The following is a 22073-nucleotide window of genomic DNA, read 5'->3' as shown; positions in this document are numbered from 1 at the left end:
AAGGAGGAGGAGGAGGAGGAGGAGGAGGAGGAGGAGGAGGAGGAGGAGAAGAAGAAGAAGAAAAAGAGAAGGACCTCAAAATCAAACTTGTTATTTCCTTGGGGAAATTGAATTTAACCCTTTTTAACATATGGTTAAAAAAAGAAAAAAAAGCCACGTTCTTAAAAATAAATGACAGTTTTACCTACAATTCACTTATATCAAAATTGATCTAGGCATGTCACACGGTGCTCTAAAGAGCAACGGGGTAATTTCCTCACTCGTTCTACGCCATACCCATCTGTCCAGGCTTTCTGACCATAGTTCTAACACAACAGAGAAGGTTTGCACTAATACGCTGTGTTTTTAGCCAAAATTGGAACTACTTGTTCCGATATACAAGCAGATCACAAAAAAAACAATTTAGATTAAATCAGTCTGTGATAATAACATTAAAGTAATAGGTTAACAGAACCAAATAATTCTAACAATAGCGCTAAAAAATAATTTGTCATGCTTTAGGATATGCCTCGCTTTTCACAATTAACTCATCTCTGAACAAACTTATGTTAGTTTATTAGCCGTGTCAATTTCTTAAATATTAAGGTAAATGTCACCTTGTTTGGATTATTCCTCTTGAAGAAAAAAGAAAGCATTCCCTGAAAGTAATTCTATTAATTTGGGTCAGCACTGTGGGGCTGGGATCTACACTATCCATGACCTTTGGTATTTTCTCTTTGTTACAAACAAACGAACAAACAAACAAATGCTCCAATAATGAAAAGCTCTGGTCTTTACAGACATTAACTAGACACATTCATGCATACGAATAATCACTGTGCCAAGTGGATACTTACTGCTGTGTTTGCATCAATGGCATGTTAGTGCTCTCATAGCTGTCTGCGTGGAGAGGAGGTATGATTTCCCCTGTCACAGGGTGGAACACAGGAAGCGTTGACAGGGGCCAGGCTATCTCTCTATTCTTGGACATGTCACGAAGTTCTTTGGTAGATTTCTGAATAGCACTATGATGGACCAGTTGGATGCTAGGTCAAAAAGAAATAAAACAACATATATTTAACATCAAATATTATCTCAATGGGTCATCAATTTAAAAAAAATTTTTGAATTTTTTTTTTTTACTTTTAAAAGAGGAGGACATTATTGCACTTTGGGCTTTCTACAAATTATCTCTGGAAAAGATACATTTCATATATTTTTAACATAGCAAAATTGAAAATTATATATTAATTTTTAATTAAATGTGTCTTTCATTAAACTAAGCTATAAAGCACTGTGTTAATGTTACAGCCCTAAGTAACAAGCTAGCAGTCTATTTAAGGTTAAACTATCTACAGTTAAGATTAAACTACCAGAGCTTTTATATTGTTGCTTCTGATGGGGCATCTATAAATACTCACAGAAATTTCATTTTATGGTAGGTTATTACTGTAGATTCAGGAAAACGTGTATGAAAGGTCTTTTCATCTGTTGTCTGCTTTATAGGAATGCAGATTGGGAAATCACATAATATCAATGGCAAGTTAATATTCTGAATCTGAAATATTTTAGGTTTAGTTTTTATCTAAATAATCTTAGTTTTCAAAACCTTTTTAAAAATTTTTAGTTTCTACCCCTCCTAAATATCTCTATTTAGAAAGCAGCTTTCACATTTATGAAATAAACTATGAAAGATGATGAATGGGGAAAAAAAGCATGACACACATGTAAGAAGCATGATGAGCAACTGAGAAGTGAAAAAAAATGATACAGAAAATAACAGGAAAGAAGACACTTACTCTGGTGTTTGCATGTTTCTCTTTTCCCTAGAAACAAAACAAAATTTATGAATTAAATAATAGCATTGATATTTGGAACATTAAGACTATATGCTCATGGGATCTTGCATGACGTGGAAATGCTGACACTGTTGCTACTAAATGCCACCAGGCAGCATTTGCCACCAGGGTCATGACGTTACTTGGATGAGTACACACACAAAGATGGAATACTGATGAGAAACATACAGAAACATGAAAAAAAAAAAGGAGATTAGAATCAAGCTCTTGGAAATAAATTGTATGACATGATGAAATCAGGCTACATGTGAAAATGGAAGTTTGTTACTTGCTGCTTTGTTAATGTTTTTATCCTTGGCTTTGTTACCCTGACTTCCCAATAATCTCGGGAGATTATTTTAATTGGCACAGGTGTTCTGAAAGTACTAACTATTCATGAACTGAATACTCATTACTCAAATTATAGCCTTATTTTCATTAATTTACTCTTTATGTTTATATATATATGGGTATATATAGTTAAACATTTATATTGTCACCCTGTTTAATAATAGAACAATTTCAAGAAGAATGTTGACCATCATTCCTGATCAAACTAAGATGATTTAGTTAAAGTGCAATTACCATGGCAATAGACTCCTAAGTCTCTGATTATACAAAGGTGTTTTCTATAACCAAAATATGCAACCTCCATTATTGTTGGGACTGTTTTTGCCAGCATGAATTTACATCTAGCCTTAATAATTTGTGAATAAAGTAATTATATTCCGCTAATTTGATTTATTAGACTCCAAACTATTTTAATTCATTTTTAAAGGGATAAAGTACTATAGTTTGACTTGAACATAACTTCAATTCATTTATAAAGTGTTTTATGAATTAAATGAAACTTGGCTTTTAATGGAATCTTATATGTTGTTACCCTAGTAGGCTCTATAATTTTTTATTAGTCTTTAAAGTACTCACACGCCTTCCCGTCGGCAGCACATGATATAAGCAAGTATTAGAAAAAGGACCAATGCTACTGCCGAGGGCACAGCCAATGTAATTAGGAAATCCGTGTAATAGTCTCTGCTTTTCAAAGAATCAGAAGGGGGTTTGTACTCTCCACCATCAGGTAAAATCCCCTCTCCGCGAATCACTTCCTGAAAGGTGGACACTTGCTTTGTTTTATCAACCTGATACAAAAGAAGACAATTACAAATCAAATTAATGGCTGCAAACATTATGAGATTTTAAGATCTAGACATACCAAACATTCTTTTGACAAATATCTACAAAGCAGTCTTTTCTAATTGCATTATGAAATAAACTATGAATTTAGTTTTTAGGGGAGCTGGGAAGAAGTAATGAATAAAAGTAATACATTGAAGGCTTTATGTTGGCCTACTTTCCATGTCCTTCTCATTATCTATACATACATACATATATATACATACATACATACATATGCATGTATGTACTTGTGTCCTTCACACTACTATGTAATTTTCTAATTTCCTAATGACAAACCTCTAGTGCAGATGTTAACAAACCATAAGCTTGCTGATAACCAGGTATGTGGGTATGGTTTCCATGGTTAGCAAAAGAGAAAAGAAACAAAATGAGAGGCAATTTCTTAATGATTACAACCTTGATCTTTCTGGCGTCCAGTTGACAGAAATAGCTTTTTGCAAAGGTAGTCTAAGGTACACGTAACCCACCCAACACAATCGTTTTACTAAATTCTATCCCAGAATCAAAAAATGCACATTGGTGCTCTGTTCATTTACCTCCACATTAATGGACCTGCTTTCACTGAGTCGCATTTAATTATGTCAAGGGCTTCTCTAAACCACTACAAACTAGCCATGTGAAATTTGTTACTACATTTGCTCCCTGCCCTGCCACAAAAAGGTTGGGAAGAATTATTTGTGGCATTTTTCAATATCCTCTTCCAAAAAACTCCACTTGAAGAATTTTGTTAACAATACAGTGCTTGTAAAAACTTTATTTCCTGCCAAGGAATTCATGCTTTGCCTCCTTTCAGAGTGAGAATTAAATAACTGATGAATTTCCTTTTTTAATCCTAGACAGTAGCAGGCTCATTGTCAAACTTGACCTTAGGCTTACTTTTAAAACAAAAATGTTTTTTTTAAAATTGATTTTAGAGAGAGAGGAAGGGAGAGGGATAGAGAGATAGAAATATCTATGAGAAAGAGACATGGATCGACTGCCTCTTGCACGCCCCTTACTGGAGGTCAACCCCGCAACCTGGGCATGTGCCCTTACCGGGAACGGAACCAGGGACCTCTTGGTTCATGGGTTGACACTCAACCACGCCAGACTGGCCGAGCGAGGCTTACTTTTTTGGGGGTAAAATTTAGGCTAATTTTTCATTTCTTTTATATTTCATTTGTTCTGCTTATTCATTGATTCTTTCAATTAAACCTCCTGAAGTCTTCTGTGGTAAGATGTAACACAACCTTTGTATTTAAAAAGTCTTACCACAAACATTAAAAGCTTCAAAGCACGTCACTTTTAAACCTTTAGAAATTAGATAATGTTCCTAAACATAAACATTTTGCAGCATAGCACAAGGAAAATGGCCCTGTTAGAGCCCGCTTTTTGTCTACTGATTCTGGTCGGAGGCATGTACTTAAATTATGAATGCAGCCACTCCGTCTTCCGTACCCTTGTATGATGAGCACCATGACTGAAATATGGGGCTTTGTAAATTCAACACTTATCTATAACACACAAACCACACCATCTTAATAATTTTCCTTGATTTAAGCAAGCAGAGAAAGAACGTTACTTTCCTAAGACACAAGCAACATAAAAAGAAGAGGCCCTGGCCAAGGACCACAGGTGGAAGTGCTACAACGTAAGATGTTCTCCCCTCCTGGATCCAGGAAAGTTGCCTGTATTTGGTTCTCTAAGACACGCAGTGACTGTGTTTATGATGTGCCAATAACTTTGTTCAGATGTCAACTTCAAATTCAGTCACCACTGAGCACCAAGAGTTGACAGAAGTTAAATCTAAAGGTCACTAAAGAAGCCAAACAACTTTTCCTTTTCCAAAGAAGCAGGATCAAAAAAAAATAAATTTTATATAAGACATTCTATATATGTATCTTACATATATATGAAACCATACCCACATTTTCCTAACTCTTTTAGTGTGCTCACTTAAGAAGTTGTTTAGAAAGAAGTATTTTATATTTATGGGGCTGTGGGTAAAATTCTAACTTTCCTCACTTGGAATTGTTTTCCTTATCCCTTGAACTTCCCCTATAATGTGAGTTTCTAGGACACTGGATTATAGCACAATATTGCTTTCTTTTCAGACTTATTCTTGTACTCTGATCTCTCCTTCCAGACTGGGGTCGTGGCGGCATAGTTGAGACTTTCTACACATGCCACACTGACTCCATAATTTATCCTGATGTAGCAGACACCTGCATGTCCAGGGTGAGCATTTAGACCACCTGCCAAGCTAATCCAGCCCAGCAACTAATCAAGGGTAGACTGAGAACAAAAGTGGAGATACTTTCCGAAATGGATACGTTGTCAATGAGCTTGCCAACTACTTCAAGGCAGGAGAAGGCAATTTTGGTTAACAAAGTAAACCCAGGATTTGTTCCTAAAAGCAATTCAGGTTTTAGTCAAATGTTATCTTCCTGGCGAATCACTTCTAATTACATTTGCAAAACCCAAAACAGCATTAAAACTCACCAGCGAAATTTTGCACCAGTCAATGTAAAATTGAGAACGAAATTTTTTATCACAGGTGATTACGGGCTCCATTTCTTGACTGCATCTCAATTGATTCTGTGGGTTTTCCACTTCTCGTAAACAAGAAGAGAACGGGACATCTGCACCAACCATGACATACACGCTGCAAAAATGTGAAACTCTCAGGTTATCCTTTAAGAAAATTGAAAACACTGGGGAAAAAAAAAACAATCTACCCTGAAAGCAGGATTTACCCCTTTGAATTGAGGGATTATCGAGAGCCATCCGAAGGTAGGGACCTGGGTTTTAAAGGCAGTGATTCATGTAGGGGTTTCCTTTCATCCTTTCCTTTATTCAACCCATATTTACAGAGTACTTTGGTGCACCAGACACTCATTCAATTCTATTTTAATTTCTTTAAAAGTTTTTCATCCTGCTTATTTTAATTCAAAATAATGATGTGTCCCTATTCTGGTTACTATGGTTGGTAGATTACTTACATTTAAAAACTATTCTTAAATAGTTTATAAAATAATGGAATTGCTAAAATAATAAATAATTATTAGTAATATATCTTCCCTTGAAGCATTTTAATAAGATTGTGAAATTACACCCCTGAAGGTAATGGAGCTTTAGGAAGTATTAGCTATTTACCCAAGAGTCCAGTCCACCTTTCCACTTCATGGAGCCCTACTGTTAGATCTCTCATTACATGATCTCTCAAAGTTTTATCTAAGAGGGTAATATAAGATAAAACTATTGTTTGTTAAACACAAACTAGGCATGTGAAATTTATTTTCTTGGTGTGTATCTTGGCAATTAGGGAAAACAATTCTACTTAACTGACCAATAGGAGACTCACAATATTAGCATTTAAATAATCCTAAAGCAGCTTGAGAAAATAGAAATATTATATAGGTCTTTCAAAAGAAAAGAGAAAAATAGGAAATTACTCTAAATTAAATATTAATTATTTTCCTAGTGACAATATTATAGGTGCTTATGAAGGAAACCCAGTAAAATTCAGCTGACTTCCTTGCAGAAATTGACAAACTGATCCTAAAATCCATAAGGAAATTCAAGGGACCCAAAATAGCCACCCACAGAAGAAAAATCTTGAAAGAAAAAGTTGAAAGACTCACAATTACCAATTTCAAAGCAACAATTATCAAGACCATGTGGTACTAGCATAGGATAGACATGTAGATCAATGGAACAGAATTATAGTCCAGAAGTAAACCTTACATTTAGTAAACTAAAATTTGTCACAGGTGCCATGACAATTCAATGGGGGAAATAATAGTCTTTACAACATATGATGCTGGGACAATCGGATTTCCACATGTAAAATAATGAAGTTGGACCCCTACCTCACACCATATAAAAAGTAACTCAAAATAGATTAAAGACATAAATGCAGGAACTAAAACTATTAAATTCTGGAAAGAAACAGGCATAAATTGTCATGACCTTGGATTAGGCAATGGTTTCTTAGATATGACACCAAAAGTTCCAGCAATAATTGAAAAAATAGATAAATTGGACTTATCAAAATTAAAAACTTTGAGCTTCAAAGGACACATTTTAAGAAAATGAAAAGGAAACCCATGAAATGGGAGAAACAATTTGCAAATCATAGATCTAATAAGGGAACTTGCACTCCCAATACATAAAGGACGTACAACTCAAATCCAATTTAAAATGGCAAAGAATCTAAATAGAAATTTCCTCAAAGAAAACATACAAATGTCCAATAAGAGCATGAAAAGATGCTCAACATCATTAGCCATTAGCAAAAGAGAAACCAAAACCACAAGGAGACACCACTTCACACCCATTCTAATAAAAAAGACAGATAATACGAAGTGTTGGTGAAGATATGAAGAAACTGAACTCTCCTAGTCTGCTGATGGCAATGTAAAGCAGTGCAACTGGTTTGGAAAACAGCCTAGCAATGACTCAAAAGTTTAAATACAGAGTTACTGTGTGACCAGCAATTCCACTCCTAAGTGAAATGAAAATATGTGTCTACACAAATTTGTACATAGAGCATTGTTCCTAATAGTAAAAAACTGAAAACAATACAAATGCTCATCAACTGAATGGATAAAAGAGAGAATATTTCTACATTAGAATATTAGCCAAAAAAAAAAAAAGAATGAAGTGCTGATACATGCTACATCGTGGATAAACCTTTAAAACAGTATGCTAAGCAAAAAAAAAAAAAAAAAAAACAGTCACAAATTCCATCCATATGAAATGTCCAGAATAGGGAAAATTAGAGAGATAGCAAGTGAGTAGTGGTTGCCTGGGGCTGGAGGGTGTGGTGGTAAGTGACTGCTAAATGGATGTGGGAGGAGGTTGTTGGAATGATGAAAATGTTCTAAAATGGACTCTGGTAATGACTGTACAACTTTGGAAATAAACTAAAAACCATTGAGTTATATACTTTAAATAGGTGAATTGTATGATATGTGAATTATATCTCAATAAAGCTTTTATTTTAAAAAAATTAAAGTGCAGCACAAAAATTCAAAGCTATGTCAATGTAAGTATGAAGTCACACCCTGAGTTGATGACTGTGCCCCAGAGTACGATTACATAAGCTCGTTTGGTTGTTCTTATGTGAATTGTACATTTGAACTGAAAATTCTTTTAAAAGAACATTAAACAAAAACCATGATGCCTTTGGGAGGCAAATAGTATATACTATACAGAAACTGAAGATAAAATTAAAAATTGAGAACAAACGTAGATGTGAGAAACCATTGGTAAAGTATGTAGATGATCAGTGAATCTCAACATAGTTCATAGAAGCATGGAACAGACTGTTGAATCTCAGAGGGAAGGCGGGGGTGAGCGGATGGGTGGGAAGAGATCAACCAAAGAACAGGTATACATACATGCATAACCCATGGACACAGACAATAGTTTGGTGAAGGCCTGGGGTGGGGGCTGGCCAGAAAGGGTCAATGGGGAAAAGAAGGGGACATATGTAAGACTTTCACAATAAAGATTTAAACATAGTTCATTTAAAACAAATTACTTGTAAGCTCCCTTATTAACTGCCTAGCAAAGACCATATTTTCCCTTGATATTGTGAAATATATTTGTACATACAGAACTAAAATGAATATTTCTTACAATGGTCCTCTTGCTTTAACATGACACTGATTTGCATTTATAGTTAATAATTTTTAAATTAATTCACTTCAAGATAATATAAGTGGGCATAAACATATGTTTTTGGTACTGTGAAAAGTTTATTTTTTTCTCAAATTAAAAAGCAACACAAAACATTACATAAAACTTGGGATATAAGGACAGAATTAATATTACCAAGATAACTATTTTCATTTTCCAATTTACTATGCAGCATATTTTTCAAATGCATATATTTAACCTAATTACAATTGTCTCTAAAATATAATTTTGTATCTTTTTTCACTTAATGCATCATAAACATTTTCCCTATTGTACAGTCTTTGTAATTGTAGATGTAAGGCAATATAATTTTTAAGTGCACATGATTTATTCAGCAATTATTTCAGAGTTGGACATGTAAGTTGCTTCCAATTTTTTGATGTTATAAATAATATTGCAAAGACTATCTCTGTGCATACTCTTTAATGTTACTATCTTGGAAGAGATGCCTAGAAGTGGAAACACTTTTATGACAGTTGATACATACTGCCAAATTACTTTCATCTGTACTGGGATGATCCATAAGCTTCACAAACTTAATACGTTCTGAACTGAGCTCATCATCACCCCACCCCACCCCACCTCCACCTGTTCCTCCTTCTCTCTTCTTCTCTCTCAGTGATTGGCATGGCCAGATGCTCAAGCACCATCATCTTTGAGTCCTGTCCTTCTTCCCACATATTCAATCCATCATCAGTCTCTGACATTCACCCTGAAAGAACTCTCATACACGCCTGTCCACTTTGTGCCTTCCCACTGCTACAACTCTAGCTCTAGTCACCATCACTTTCCACAGGGGATGGAGCAACAGTCCCTTAATAGTTCTCCTTAAACCCAGCCTTTTTCACTGTCCTCAGGGAGCCTATTTGCAGAATAAATACCTGAATGAAAAGCATCTTGCCAGTTTAAAAACACAAGCAGTAGAATAGTTGACAGTTGCTAAGAGAGTAAATCTTTAAAATTCTTATTGCAAGAAAAAAAGTGTGTAGCTATGTGTGGTGATGGATAGTAACTAAACTTACTGTGGTGATCATGTCGCTTTATCAGTATATATACATAAAGTCATTATGTTGTACACCTTAACTTATACAACATGTTAATATTATCTCAATAAAGCTGGGAAATCAGTTAATAAATAAAATGCAAATAGGCTATAAATAATATGTTCAAGAAAAGTAGATATTAGAATTGCCTTGTAGGTAAAAAATAATGTGTGTATATATATTGTGTGTGTGTGTGTGTGTGTGTGCGTGTGTGTATTGTTTCTTTTGTAGAACCAGTAAGTTTCAACATGTTGGATGTTGGTTTTAAAAAGTAATGTTGCACGAGGCTATGTATAACAATAACTCTATATTATGCACGCTAAAATTACATTTTCATAAGCTCTTGTTTTCCTTTCAGCTGGCTTTTTGATATATAGAAATTAAAAATTTTTATGAGGATGATTTTTACCTTTATGATTTTAGCAATCTATTTCCAAACATTCATATGTGTGTAAAGATATGACATTATCAAGGACAAGGCTCTCAAGCAGTGTTATCAAAACATGGTTCCTCAGATCTGATCTCAGGAATCGGTAAACACAAGATAGAACTTGTTCCTTATGAAGGTTTTTCTTCTTCCAATTTGAGCAACTCAATTTCCCTTGAGGGAAAACGCATTTGCTGAGGCATTTACACAGACAATGTGAAGAAATGAGAAACGGGTAAAAAATGTAAGTTAAAAGTCTGCCTTTTTCAGCCATAGCCAGATAAATGGGTCCAATGATTGTACTTTCTACCTAACTGTCCAAGGACTGAACGTATTTTATACTTTATTTTGTGTAGATGGGAGATAAGGACAGTTTCGAGTAGAATGTGTCTACATAAATAACACATCGCCCTGGCACTCCTGAGCTCTTCTATGCACCTCGATTCCTTCCTCTGTCCCCTACCCACTTCTTTGTTCTGTCCATATCTGCAATCAATCAATCACCATAAAACTAAATAAATGATCTAATACAGAATAGAAACAAAATAAAGGACACTTCTAGAGTCTAGTCCCACTGCTTGCTCAGTCCTCTCCCTGGAGAAGGAATGGATTCTCAGAAGAGGCAACGGGCACACAGGCCCAGGCCTTTCTGGCTTCCTGGGACCTCCTGCTGGCAGAAAGGAGACGTGTGGGTCTGCCCTGTTCTTTCATGTGGTAGGCTTAGCACGCCCACCTGCTAAAACGAAAACTTTAATATCAGCCATTTTCTGCAAAGGTCCCTAATGCTTCTGGATAAAAGCCGCACACCTTTTCCTGGTGCACAAGGCCTTAGGTGGCCTGGGCTTGCCTCCTTGGACCCCTACCCTCCATTTCCAAATCCACCACGCGTTCTTCTCCCTAAGGGCCCAAGCCGTTCCCTCGCCTAGAATCCCCCTTCCTCGTTTTTTGAGCAGGCTGATTTGTACTCACATTTTAAACTCGGGCCAGGCTCCAATTCACCTCCTCTATGGACCCTTTTTAGGCATCCGCCCGATGTGGGCAGAGCACTCTTTGTTATGACAGCCTCAACTGTAGCATGTACCACACTTTGGTTTAATGTTCTGACTACTGTCTGCACCCTAATGGACTGTGAACATAGACTGTAATTTTTAAAAATATGTTTTTAATAATTTTTTTTCAGAGAGAGAGAGAGAAAGGGAGACGGATAGAGAGAAAGAAACATCGGCTGCCTCCTCCATGCCTCCCACTGGAGATTGAGCCAGGAATCTGGGCATGTGCCCTGACTGGGAATTGAACTGGTGACCTCTTGGTTCCTGGGTCAATGCTTAACTGCTGAGCTACACCAGTTGGGCCATAGACTGTAATTTTAAAGACACTGTACCCCCAGACTAATACATTATTCCCCCCCCCAAAAAAATACTTACAAAATACTAAACTATGAAAGAAAAGCATGAATGTATGCGTAGAACTTAGAAGACTAGATATTAGACATCTAGTTGCATTGACTTCATTTATTTGTTTTTAAACTTACAAAAACAGAGTCATATGGGTCTTCAATATTTTTTTATATTTAAACACTATTTTTAAAAATTCTATCTGCTATCACCATCATTCCTTAAATGAAAGGATATCAAAAGCACATTTTTAAAATAATGCACCCAAAATATCAAAGGTTCATTACTTAAGAATAAAGGACAATCTTGTAAATCACCAAACATGGGGACAATTCAGCAGAGCACCAGGGACTGGCCCAGGATCATGATCTTGCATCACAGCTGTATTTGGCAGCCACTGACTTACATTCTCTTCCTCAAGTGTAACTTCTCTCTGAGGCCTTGGTAGGGCGGAGGGCAAACCATTAATTAAAGGGAGTACTCTGCGAGATTGTCTAGGAGAATAAACCAGGATTCTCTGTTGCTGATTGGGGCTAGATCCACATGCTTTGGGAACCAGAGGAAATAGTGGTAGGTTTGACAATCTCTTATGAAAAGTGAGTCTATTCTTTAATCCTCACACCCCATCATTCCCTTCATAGCCACCATTTACACCACATCACTCACCCCAGGTTGGCAGCTCTGCCATGCCTAGAATGAAATATGAACCTGCTCCTCTTGCCACCAGCTTTATCCCAGGCTAAATGCATCCACAGAGTCCTTAGCCTCTGGCTCCGTGTCAGGAGCAAAAGCGGCACCAAGACCACACACTGGGAGAGAGCACAGTTGCCCTGGGGTTACAGGTCTGGCGAGTGAAAGGGAATCTTTCCAGGAGGCTCAGCGTTCCTTCGCAGGAGCTCACTCACTTTGACATAAATCTTTATAATTGTTTTCTGTTAGATTGAGGAGAAGTATGAAAGCTGTCAGTGAGTTCTGCAGGGATGAAAAATACACATCAAGAAGAAAGAGGAGCTGGGATGCTGTTCAATGGGTTCTTGATGATTGACATTTAGCGGTGCTTGGGCTGTGCAGGGACTGGCTGTAAGCTTACTCTGAGGGTCTAACATGTGAGTTTCTCTTCCTCATTGACCATATATAGCAAATATGGAAACATCTGCAATTAGTGGATTATGGCTGCCATGAGAAATAGAAAAATATTTCATGAAATTTTTTTTAAAAAGATCAGAGATTGAGGCTTATGCTAAGTATAAAGTAGAACACATATTTAGGTACTTAATTAGTACTTCTGAAGTGTATATTTTTTAAACAAAATTTTATAAATGGGATGCTTTTTTTTTTTGCTCTCTCTGGCCCTATCTCTTGATCTTTTCACTATTTCATTTTTAAAAGGGATTTGAGGCCCATGTTATTTTCAAAAGAAAGTACAGAGGCAAAAGTTTATTAAGTGAATTGGTAATTATGATATACACCATTAAAAAAGAAAGGAAGGCACAAGAGATGAGTTAAGCTTTGGACTTATTTCTAAATTTAAGGCAACAGGGGTTAAAAAAAAACTGTTACTACAACATTAGATAACAACTGAAGAAAATATGCAAAATCATTCCCAGGGACAAGTTTTCTTCTGGAATTATACTCAAGGAGGATTTTAATTAATTAGTGCTTGTAGAGGGATATTGTAGTAATAGAGTTGGCTTTGGGTATAATTTATAGAAATGCTATTTTGAAAGACTTTTTGAATACTTTGTAAAGGTTATGGCTTAACATTAAATTAAAACTCGCGGAAAGCATTTCAAGTTGGGAAGGGATCTAAGACCAGGTCCAAATAAATGCCATGGGACTGACTCTCTCAAATGTCTGATAGCACATGCCACCCTCTAGCAGGTGTTGGGGGTCAGTCAGCTAATGACCGAATTCTCCAACAAGTACTTGAGGGACAAAAATTCCGTTCTTAATTTAGAGTCACATGCTCAGACCCAGCCCTAGACTCAAAGATTCAGAATCCCTAGGGGGAATCAGAGGTCGGAACCTAGCTGTATTTTTATTAAGGTGCCTACTGACAAGTCTCAGGCTAGACATAGCTGGGAAGCACTGTTTTAGGTCGGAGTTTGGTTTAGAGAGTTATTTAGTTCAATGTAGTTTAGTTGTTTCCAAAAGTGCCTCAGTGGGTGGGGCCTGCACTAGTGAGTGGAGAAGGGCTGCGCCCAGAAGAGAGCACCACTGTGGGAACCTCTACCAATGCCTGGCTTTCATGGTGCTCCCTCCAACATCTTTGCTCACTGTCTGGACAATCATCACAGAACACATGACTTTAACAAATGTTGAAAAGATTCCCCATTTGGAGAAGGTGTTCTGGGGAGATACCTCTGTTCATTTCTTTCCACAGTTCTCTCTTAATTACTCAGAGAATCAGGTTGTAACTCTGATGTAAACATTTGAATTCTAGAATTACGTTTTCACGGAAAAAGCTGCCCAAAAAACGAGATAAACGCAACATTTCTAAGTGTGCTTGGCTGGCTTCAGAACACATTACTGTAACATAGCAGGTACAGTTTCGTACTGAAATTTGTGAGGTGGACTTGACAGCTCACTGCTTAGCCCTTACCCCGCTTCTGCCTACTCCCTCATACTTCAGTTACATCTACTTGTGATATTTTCCCTTATTTCCAACAACGTCCTTCTTTATAGCTGTCCTTAAATTTAATTCTTATTAATTCAGGCATTCTAGGTAATTCCAGATATCATCTGTGTAAAAATGTTATCAGGACTATGAATGAAGGAGTTGGAAAGGAAATATGCTACCCAAAATATAACTCATTCCATATCTCATATGTTTATAGGATCTGCTTCAACCTACAGATTAAAAATTAATGATCAAAGTCTAGCTGACACTGACTTTTCAGTTTGCCCAGGTATAGGAGTGCTTCTGAACCTCTATGAGGGCTGAGTCATCCTCTGTTATCTGCTTGGGAACAGATAACTCTCTTTCAAAAGCACTGCTTCACTTCACCATTGTGACAAACTAGAGGGAGAGTAAACTCCCCATGGGAGCAAATGAGGAGGTTGAGGCACAGAGGAATGCAGCATTTCACCCAACGTCATCCAGCTTGAAAATGACAAGGCCGGGCTTTAGGAATGGGTCTCAAATCCGCTTCAGCCACCAGTCACTGACACATGGTGGAAAGAATGTTAAAGGCAAAGAAATAGTTTCCTAGCATAAAGTTACAGCAGTCTGCATGTCCTGCTGCAGCTGATAACTGGGGCATCAATGTCCTTTGAAATTCCGGGTCCTAAATAATCAGTTTCTCTACAGAAGGTACAAAAGACTCAGCGCTGTAATTTATGATTGCTCATCCTGATCTACAATTAGATTTCACAGGACCTGGAACATCAGATATAAAGAACCGTTAACATAACCTCTTTATCAATACAGAAAATTGCTAGTATTTTCATATCTTTACAATACCCACATCTTATTTTTTTTTAAATGCAATAGACCATCTTCCATCTATAATAAGTATGATAAGATCACCATATTTAAAAATTCATATTGAAGGCAACGAGATAAAGGTCTGCTTACCCCTCCTTCATGTCATTGATAGGGAGCGGAACCCTGCCGCCCCTGTCCAGGGCCGACGTGATGTTTATGGCATTCAGACGCTCGGGCTGCCACACATTCTTCACCGCCCCAAGGAAGTCTCCGAGAACCTCGCTGGCCAGCATTTCTTCTACATTCATATTTTTAATGAAGAATTCCGCTTGGTATGGTAACGGGAAATCTAATTTTGGTGGGAAAGGGTATGCATAGCTTTAGTGAAGTGGTCTTTGGAAAGGGAAACAAAAGAACAATTCTAGACTTGTTTATTTCTGTCACAGTCCTGCCTTTGGAAAATGATATTAATCCTGACTTTAAAGGCTTTCTGTATAACAGGGATGTATCTAAAAATATAACATACATTTGACACAGAATTTTATCTCCCATGCATTACAATTCAAGGGCACAGCAGGGCAGTGAATAATTATAGGATTTGGTAAAAAGAAAGAAAAAAAGGCCAAATCAGCCTCCAACTTGCCAATGACCTGCTGGCCTCCTTTCTTGCCTCACCCAGGCAGAAGGGGCAACATGGGTAGGAATAATATTTTGTATTAATAGTGTTTTCAAATTAACAGATCTTTTTCAAATATATTGTCTCATTTAATCATTACAACCCTAAGTAGTGCTATTCCTTAGGCACAGAGCAATATTCTTTCCAAATAGAGAGAACATCATAAAATATCAGTACTTGCTTGTGGCTTGTTGGTATATGATTTGAAATAACACATTTTTAATGTGCAGTATAGTCATGCATTGCTTAACATTCCATTTCGCATTCTGATAAATGTGTTGTGCAAACATCCTAGAGTGCACTTACACAAACCTGGATGGTATAGCCTGCTGCTACACACCTAGGCTGAACGGTATAGCCCATTGCTCGTAGACTATAAGCTTGTACAGCAAGTCACTGCACTAGACACTGTAGGTAATTATAACACAATGGAAAGTATTTGTGTGTCAAAACATACAGTAAAAATATAGTACATTGTACCTGAGACTAGTATAAAATAATATTGAATGTAAAGCAAAGTTGACAAATAAAATAAAAAATTATGGTATAAAAGATAAAAATTGTTGTACCTGCATAATGCCCTTACCATGAACAGACCTCGCAGGACTGGAAGTTGCTCTGGGTGGGTCAGTGAGTGAGAGGTGAGCGAATGTGAAGGCCTAGGATATTACTGTCCACGACTGTAGTCTTTATACAACTTTACACTTAGGCTACTCAATTTATTTAAAATAAGAGCTTAGCATTGTGCTACAATGTCACAATGGCTACAGTATCACTAGGTGATAGGAATTTTTCAGCTCCATTACAGTCTTATGGGGCCATGTCCTCTCTGCAGTCCAAAATGTTGTTATGTGATGCACGGCTGTATTTTGGAGCATGCTAAAACATTACGGAGTACTTTTTACTAAAATAAATATTGATTATATTTTCAATAAAAATTCTGAAATTATAACAATATTACTATTTTGATCACTCCATAATTAAATATTCTAGAAAAGTTGTTTTAAAGTTCTCATTAAATTCCTTATCTCATACAGATTTAGCTTTCCTCTTCCCTAATATCTCATAAATATTTCTCTCCAAATATTTCAAAATTAATATTTTAAAACAATCAAATGTCCAATTCATACTCTCAATAAAGAGTAAATATAATTTATTTCATTTTCTCAAATGTTATTCTTGAATTGTAAATCATCATCTCCCTTGTTCTAATTGTTATATTAAGATAAACATAGCTTTCTTTTTGTTTAATACTATTTCTGTAATAATAAAGGCTTCTTTTTTATTAATACTTACAAACTAATGGGTTGAGGCGAATTGTCACATTTATTACTCACAACCAGAGCATGAGTAGGTCTTTGTGTTGTTCTCCATTCTTTCAGAAGGGGAATCTGATCCTTGAGGTCCAGAAATTTACCATCATTTGAATTTATTTGACTTTTATCTAAGCTAAGGGAGACTGTATACAAGTGCTCCTCTTTAGCAATTACTATCATAATATAAACAGGTTGGTTATCTAAATTCTTCCTTTAAAAGGAAAATGTTTCTGGACTATACATAGAGTAATTTATTCTATGTATACACCCTCTGACTTATTTCATTAAAACTCATATCTATAAAGTATTCCACTCTTACTTAATAATAAAATAAAAAATAAAAACTATACAATAAACAACTGAAATCGTGATGATGTCATTTCTTATGAAGCCACTTTAATATGAAAGGGTACGTAATGCCTGTGGTGATGTCAGGGTAGACATTCTGGCTTTAAAGTTTTCAAGAGAGTTTTCTAGAGTGTGGCATCTCTTCCTAAATACTGAGTTCTCCAAGGCCCTAATCACAGAAGGTTCTTTACTCATTTCCGACACTGTCATTTATGCTGCTTATGGTTTTGTCAGATTTGCTTGATGTACAGGCCATCTGCAATCTTCTAAAATGTGAGATATATATATATTCTCTTTTATGTAGATAAGTTTCCTGTTTCATATAGAAACATTTCCTGTTTCTTACAGATAAACAGTAGCTTAATCATATTACATTTTTCCCCATACCAAGAAATGGTTGTGCAGAAATATGTCCTGAAGAACAGTGTCTTGGCAATAAATGACATTTATAAATAATGCCAAATACAGTTTTTGAGCATGCGAGAAGTCTACCCTCTATTAATTTCATTCAGTGTTTTTACATCCACTGTTCAAAACGTGTTTCTTATGACCCATGTTACTTTTTGGAGAACTGTTTCTTGGCTTGTCCTAATCCATGTGACCCCACTTTGTCGTTCCTTTATGAGACCGGCTGCCGCCACGCCCCTCAGCAGCTCCGGGCTGTGCAGCTGCCTGCTGTCTACCCGGCCAAGCGTGGCTGCCAGGGCTCCCAGAGATGAGTCACTCAAGCTTTCTAACTTTGGGGAAATCCCAGGCCTGCTATATTTGGACATCACAGAGGCCAAGGGAGCAGTAGGCCAAGAGATTGGTGGCAGGCCTCCGAGGTACTGAACCCAATTTAAAGAATCACTGTGTCCTCTCCTTCAGCTCCAGGCTGTGTGAGTCTCAGGACTAATTTCCCATTAGGCCTCTCCAAGCAGGAGACAGCTGGGCAAGGAGTCAGACGGAGCGTGATTATCCTGATAGGCAACTCTTATTTCTTTTCCTAACTTTATCTGGAAGAAATGGCATGTATGGAGGTCAGGCTCCAAGATGCACATCCTAGAGCCCATACCAATTCCATCTATACCAGCAAGGACAAATGCATGTCACTTGGTTCCCTGGTTTTCATAGCTTGGGGCCCCAGAACCCTCTGTAAAAAGCAGTAGAGCAGCTCTGTCAGAAGTAAAAACCCAAAACCCATCTACTCTTCCTCCCTCGTCAACACATTTCAAAACCCCTATTTTTAGATAAATAGCCCCTAAAGCCACCTTTTAATTCTATAGTTGTGTAGCGGTTTTCCACTAGTGTCTGCTTGGACATGGGTCCCCACACACCAATAACACCTATTAGGATGCCTGTGGACTCTATATCCACAGGACTGAGAGAAGACTTGAGAAAGAAGAGGTTCAAACTACAGACTAATAGGGACTCCCATACCTGACAAAGGGCTTTGAGTCACTCTGAGCGTAACGGTGAGGTGAGTGACCCACGCTCGCTGTCAGGTAACTACATAACTAACTGTACTGTTGAAATCCTTAGGAAAAGGCAACTTTGCAATTATTCTGTTCATTAAGGGCATTCTAATTCTACAGGGACCGATTAGACTGGATGCAAGCATCCAAATACAGCTGGAGTCAAGTACGAGTCTCGCTGACCCAAATGTCAATACCTACCAAAGCCCTTGGGAAGCGAAAAAGTGGACAGGGAATTTTCTGTCCAAGCCTACAGAACCGGCACTGGGACTTGCTTTGCATATATGAAGGTCATTCACAATTTCAAACTAGCAGATTTGTTGTCTGCAACTGATATTGCTATAACCCCTGGGAAAAACTCATGTAAAGGGGTTCAAAGTCTTCAAGCAATTTCCTCAATTTTTTTTTGAATTTCCTCAATTTTGGATTGCATTATCAAATCTATAGAAATTGTTTTCTTTTGTATAGTATAAAAGCAACTTTTAACCTAGCCTTTGCTGAATTATCACACAATCCAAATTAGTAGGTTCTGATAAAGTTTTTTGTGTTTGCTCATTTGTTTTTAACTGTGCTGGTACATAGAAGAATCCCCCTGCCCAGGATACACACTGTGTTCCTGCTTTCAGGAGGGAAAATGCCATGTCCATTCTCCTCCTGTTACCCTCATTCATAAATAATATCCGGTACAGAGAGGAGTACCCCATGATATATACATTTTAACTGCAAAGTTTTTCGTTGGTATGTATTTTTCCCAATCAAGTGCCAAAATAGGGTTAAATATTTGAAAGTGTAATTCTTGGAGTAGTCCCTGGGTCCTTCCAAATCCTCGGGAATCACTTATAATTTGAGCATATGTAACTCTAAATTGCTGTTGGACTCTGGCAATTACTGATGCATGATTAGCTGTTAGGAAGTAGTGTGTGACCCAAATTACAGCTTACTTCTGTCCATCAATAACTCCTTATCTTCACAAAAAAAAACTATGATAAGTTTTAAAGTAAAATACTGAAACTAGCTAATAATTACTGATTGTGTACTCTGTGCTCAGTCCTAAGTGAAGCACATTTCATGCCTAATTCATGGAATCTGTATCCCAGACTGATAAGAGCAATTTTATTCTTAGTTTTATTTTACAGATAAGGAAAACAAGGCCTGAAGAAATAAGTGGCAACCTAACACAGTGGTCGGCAAACTCATTAGTCAACAGAGCCAAATATCAACAGTACAACGACTGAAATTTCTTTTGAGAGCCAAATTTTTTAAACTTAAACTATATAGGTAGGTATATTGTTATTAATTTAATTAGGGTACTCCTAAGGCTTAGGAAGAGCCACACTCAAGGGGCCAAAGAGCCGCATGTGGCTCGCGAGCTGCAGTTTGCCGACCATGGCCCTAACACATCATGGTATTTATAACAAATTAAATATTGCTTAGTTTTCTTTTCTACATTTTACTATTTCATTAGTTATATTAGATATGTGGTACTTTAAAATCTTTAACTATATTTTACACAGACATAAAATATAATGAAATATTCTTGTAAACAAAGAAGCAATCAGCAACACATTTTTTCATACCTACCTTCTGCTGACATTATATTAATTATCAAATTATGCCTTGCAGTCTCAAAGGTACGCCTATTGTAGGCAGTTATCTATCAGAAAATGAAAATCATATTAAAAAAGTGAAATGTTATTTGGAAAATAAAATTCATTAAGGACAAAATGAAAACATACTGTCCTTTCCATTTTCATGATTTGTTTATATTCTTACAAAATATTCCTTCTCTGTGCAATAAGAACTCAGAGCTTTTAGCAATATTATGGGAAGAGAAATCATTAGTCAGGTCTATTTAACATGCCGAAACAAGTTAAAATCAGAGAGACTCTTTCACGGAAGACCGTTAAGTGCTCATCACAATGCAGAGGTACCATTAGTAAATGGATTAACCATTATGAATTACTTACCAGTGCCATTGTAAAATTTCAAAAACACCAAAACAACTTTTATTTTTGTATTTTTAAATGAAGCTTAAGGATTGTCCTGGAAAGGACACATTAAAACAAGCACATCTCTGTGTTGTTTGCACACCAACCAGTCAAAAAAAATGTTATGAATAACCCTTGGGAAATCACATCTCCACTTATGATGGGAGTAAAACAGTAAGGGTCATGGTCTATAAAGCTTATGGCACATGCTCAAAAACACAGATCAATCCCTTTGTACAGTCAAATATTAGTGAACATTTGAAGAGCCAATGACCTCACATCAAAGTCAACTCAGAAATAGCCACTGCAAACAGCAAACAAAGCGAAGGCCAAAACCAGAATAATAGTTCAAAAATCAAGGAATAATTAACTTTATGACAGATAGGAAATCGTTCAGACAGGTCTGCAGTACCTCAAAACCCCCAAAAACTAATAGATTGTGCAAAGTCTTAGCATCCCGGCACCAGCCTTCTGACAGTGATTACAGCTGTGGTTGACACTGAGAAAAAAAAGTAGAACAAACTGACTCATAAAAGAAATATCTTGCTCATTTAAAAATGAATACCAAAGAACTTGTATGCATATATGCATAACCCATGGACAGAGACAATAGTGCAGTGAAGGCCTGAGGAGGGGACAGGAGTGGGATGGAGAAGGTCAATGGGGGGGAAAAGGGGGACATCTGTAATACTTTCAACAATAAAGATAAATTTAAAAAAATAAAAACAAATATTAAAGATTTTCATAGCATCATAAATCTTTAAATAAAATAAATTACACTCAGAAATATTTATGAATACAGTAAAAATCAAAATTTTGGAGTAATTCCAAACCTTTAATAATATTTAAAACTATTTATTTTGAAAAGCAGACTATTACACAAAGTTAAAAGAACTCTCCCCACAATCTGTCGGATTTCTGTTGGATTTAATGACTTCCTACCTATATTTTTTGGACACATGATTAATTAGATTAATAATGAAATAAAGACTAGTCATTAAAATGAAGTAGAAACTCTGTTCACAAAGAAGCAAATGAAAAAAATGTAATAAAGATTTCATTTAGGAATTTTCATGCTTTTAAAAGTTCACCCTGCAAAAAACTTAATCATTCTCACTGAGAAAAAAAGCATCAATCTTCTACTATCTACACTAATAAAAGAGAAACATGGTAATTAGCGTACGACCGCTACCCTTTTCATTGGCTAATCAGTGAGTATATGCAAATTAAATCAGCCAAGAGATGGCGGCCGGCAGCCAGGCACTGAAGCGAGCACGAGGCTTGCTTGCTGCAGACTCCAA

At 36.6% G+C, this 22073-nt stretch overlaps 1 protein-coding gene across 10 annotated transcripts in view; it reads right to left on the bottom strand.

The window, feature by feature from the left end:
• Positions 1-22073, bottom strand: part of SGCE (sarcoglycan, epsilon) — a 78960-nt gene that overhangs the window by 24235 nt on the left and 32652 nt on the right. For 4 of the 10 annotated variants that reach the window (XM_014547656.1, XM_014547654.1, XM_014547655.1 and 1 more), the window contains 7 exons: positions 20366-20438; positions 15141-15339; positions 5496-5658; positions 3291-3323; positions 2745-2956; positions 1779-1805; positions 837-1025 (listed from right to left, as the gene is read on the bottom strand). In XM_014547656.1, the coding sequence (XP_014403142.1) occupies positions 837-1025; positions 1779-1805; positions 2745-2956; positions 3291-3323; positions 5496-5658; positions 15141-15339; positions 20366-20438 (896 nt within the window). Of the gene's footprint in view, positions 1-836; positions 1026-1060; positions 1478-1778; positions 1806-2744; positions 2957-3290; positions 3324-5495; positions 5659-15140; positions 15340-20365; positions 20439-22073 lie in introns of those variants that run through there. The other 6 variants (XM_014547661.1, XM_005876072.2, XM_014547658.1 and 3 more) reach the window with 3 other exon arrangements.

This window comes from Myotis brandtii, unplaced genomic scaffold, assembly GCF_000412655.1.
Source record: "Myotis brandtii unplaced genomic scaffold, ASM41265v1 scaffold48, whole genome shotgun sequence".
Taxonomy (NCBI): Eukaryota; Metazoa; Chordata; class Mammalia; order Chiroptera; family Vespertilionidae; genus Myotis; species Myotis brandtii.
This window is presented reverse-complemented; position numbering and strand designations above follow the sequence as displayed.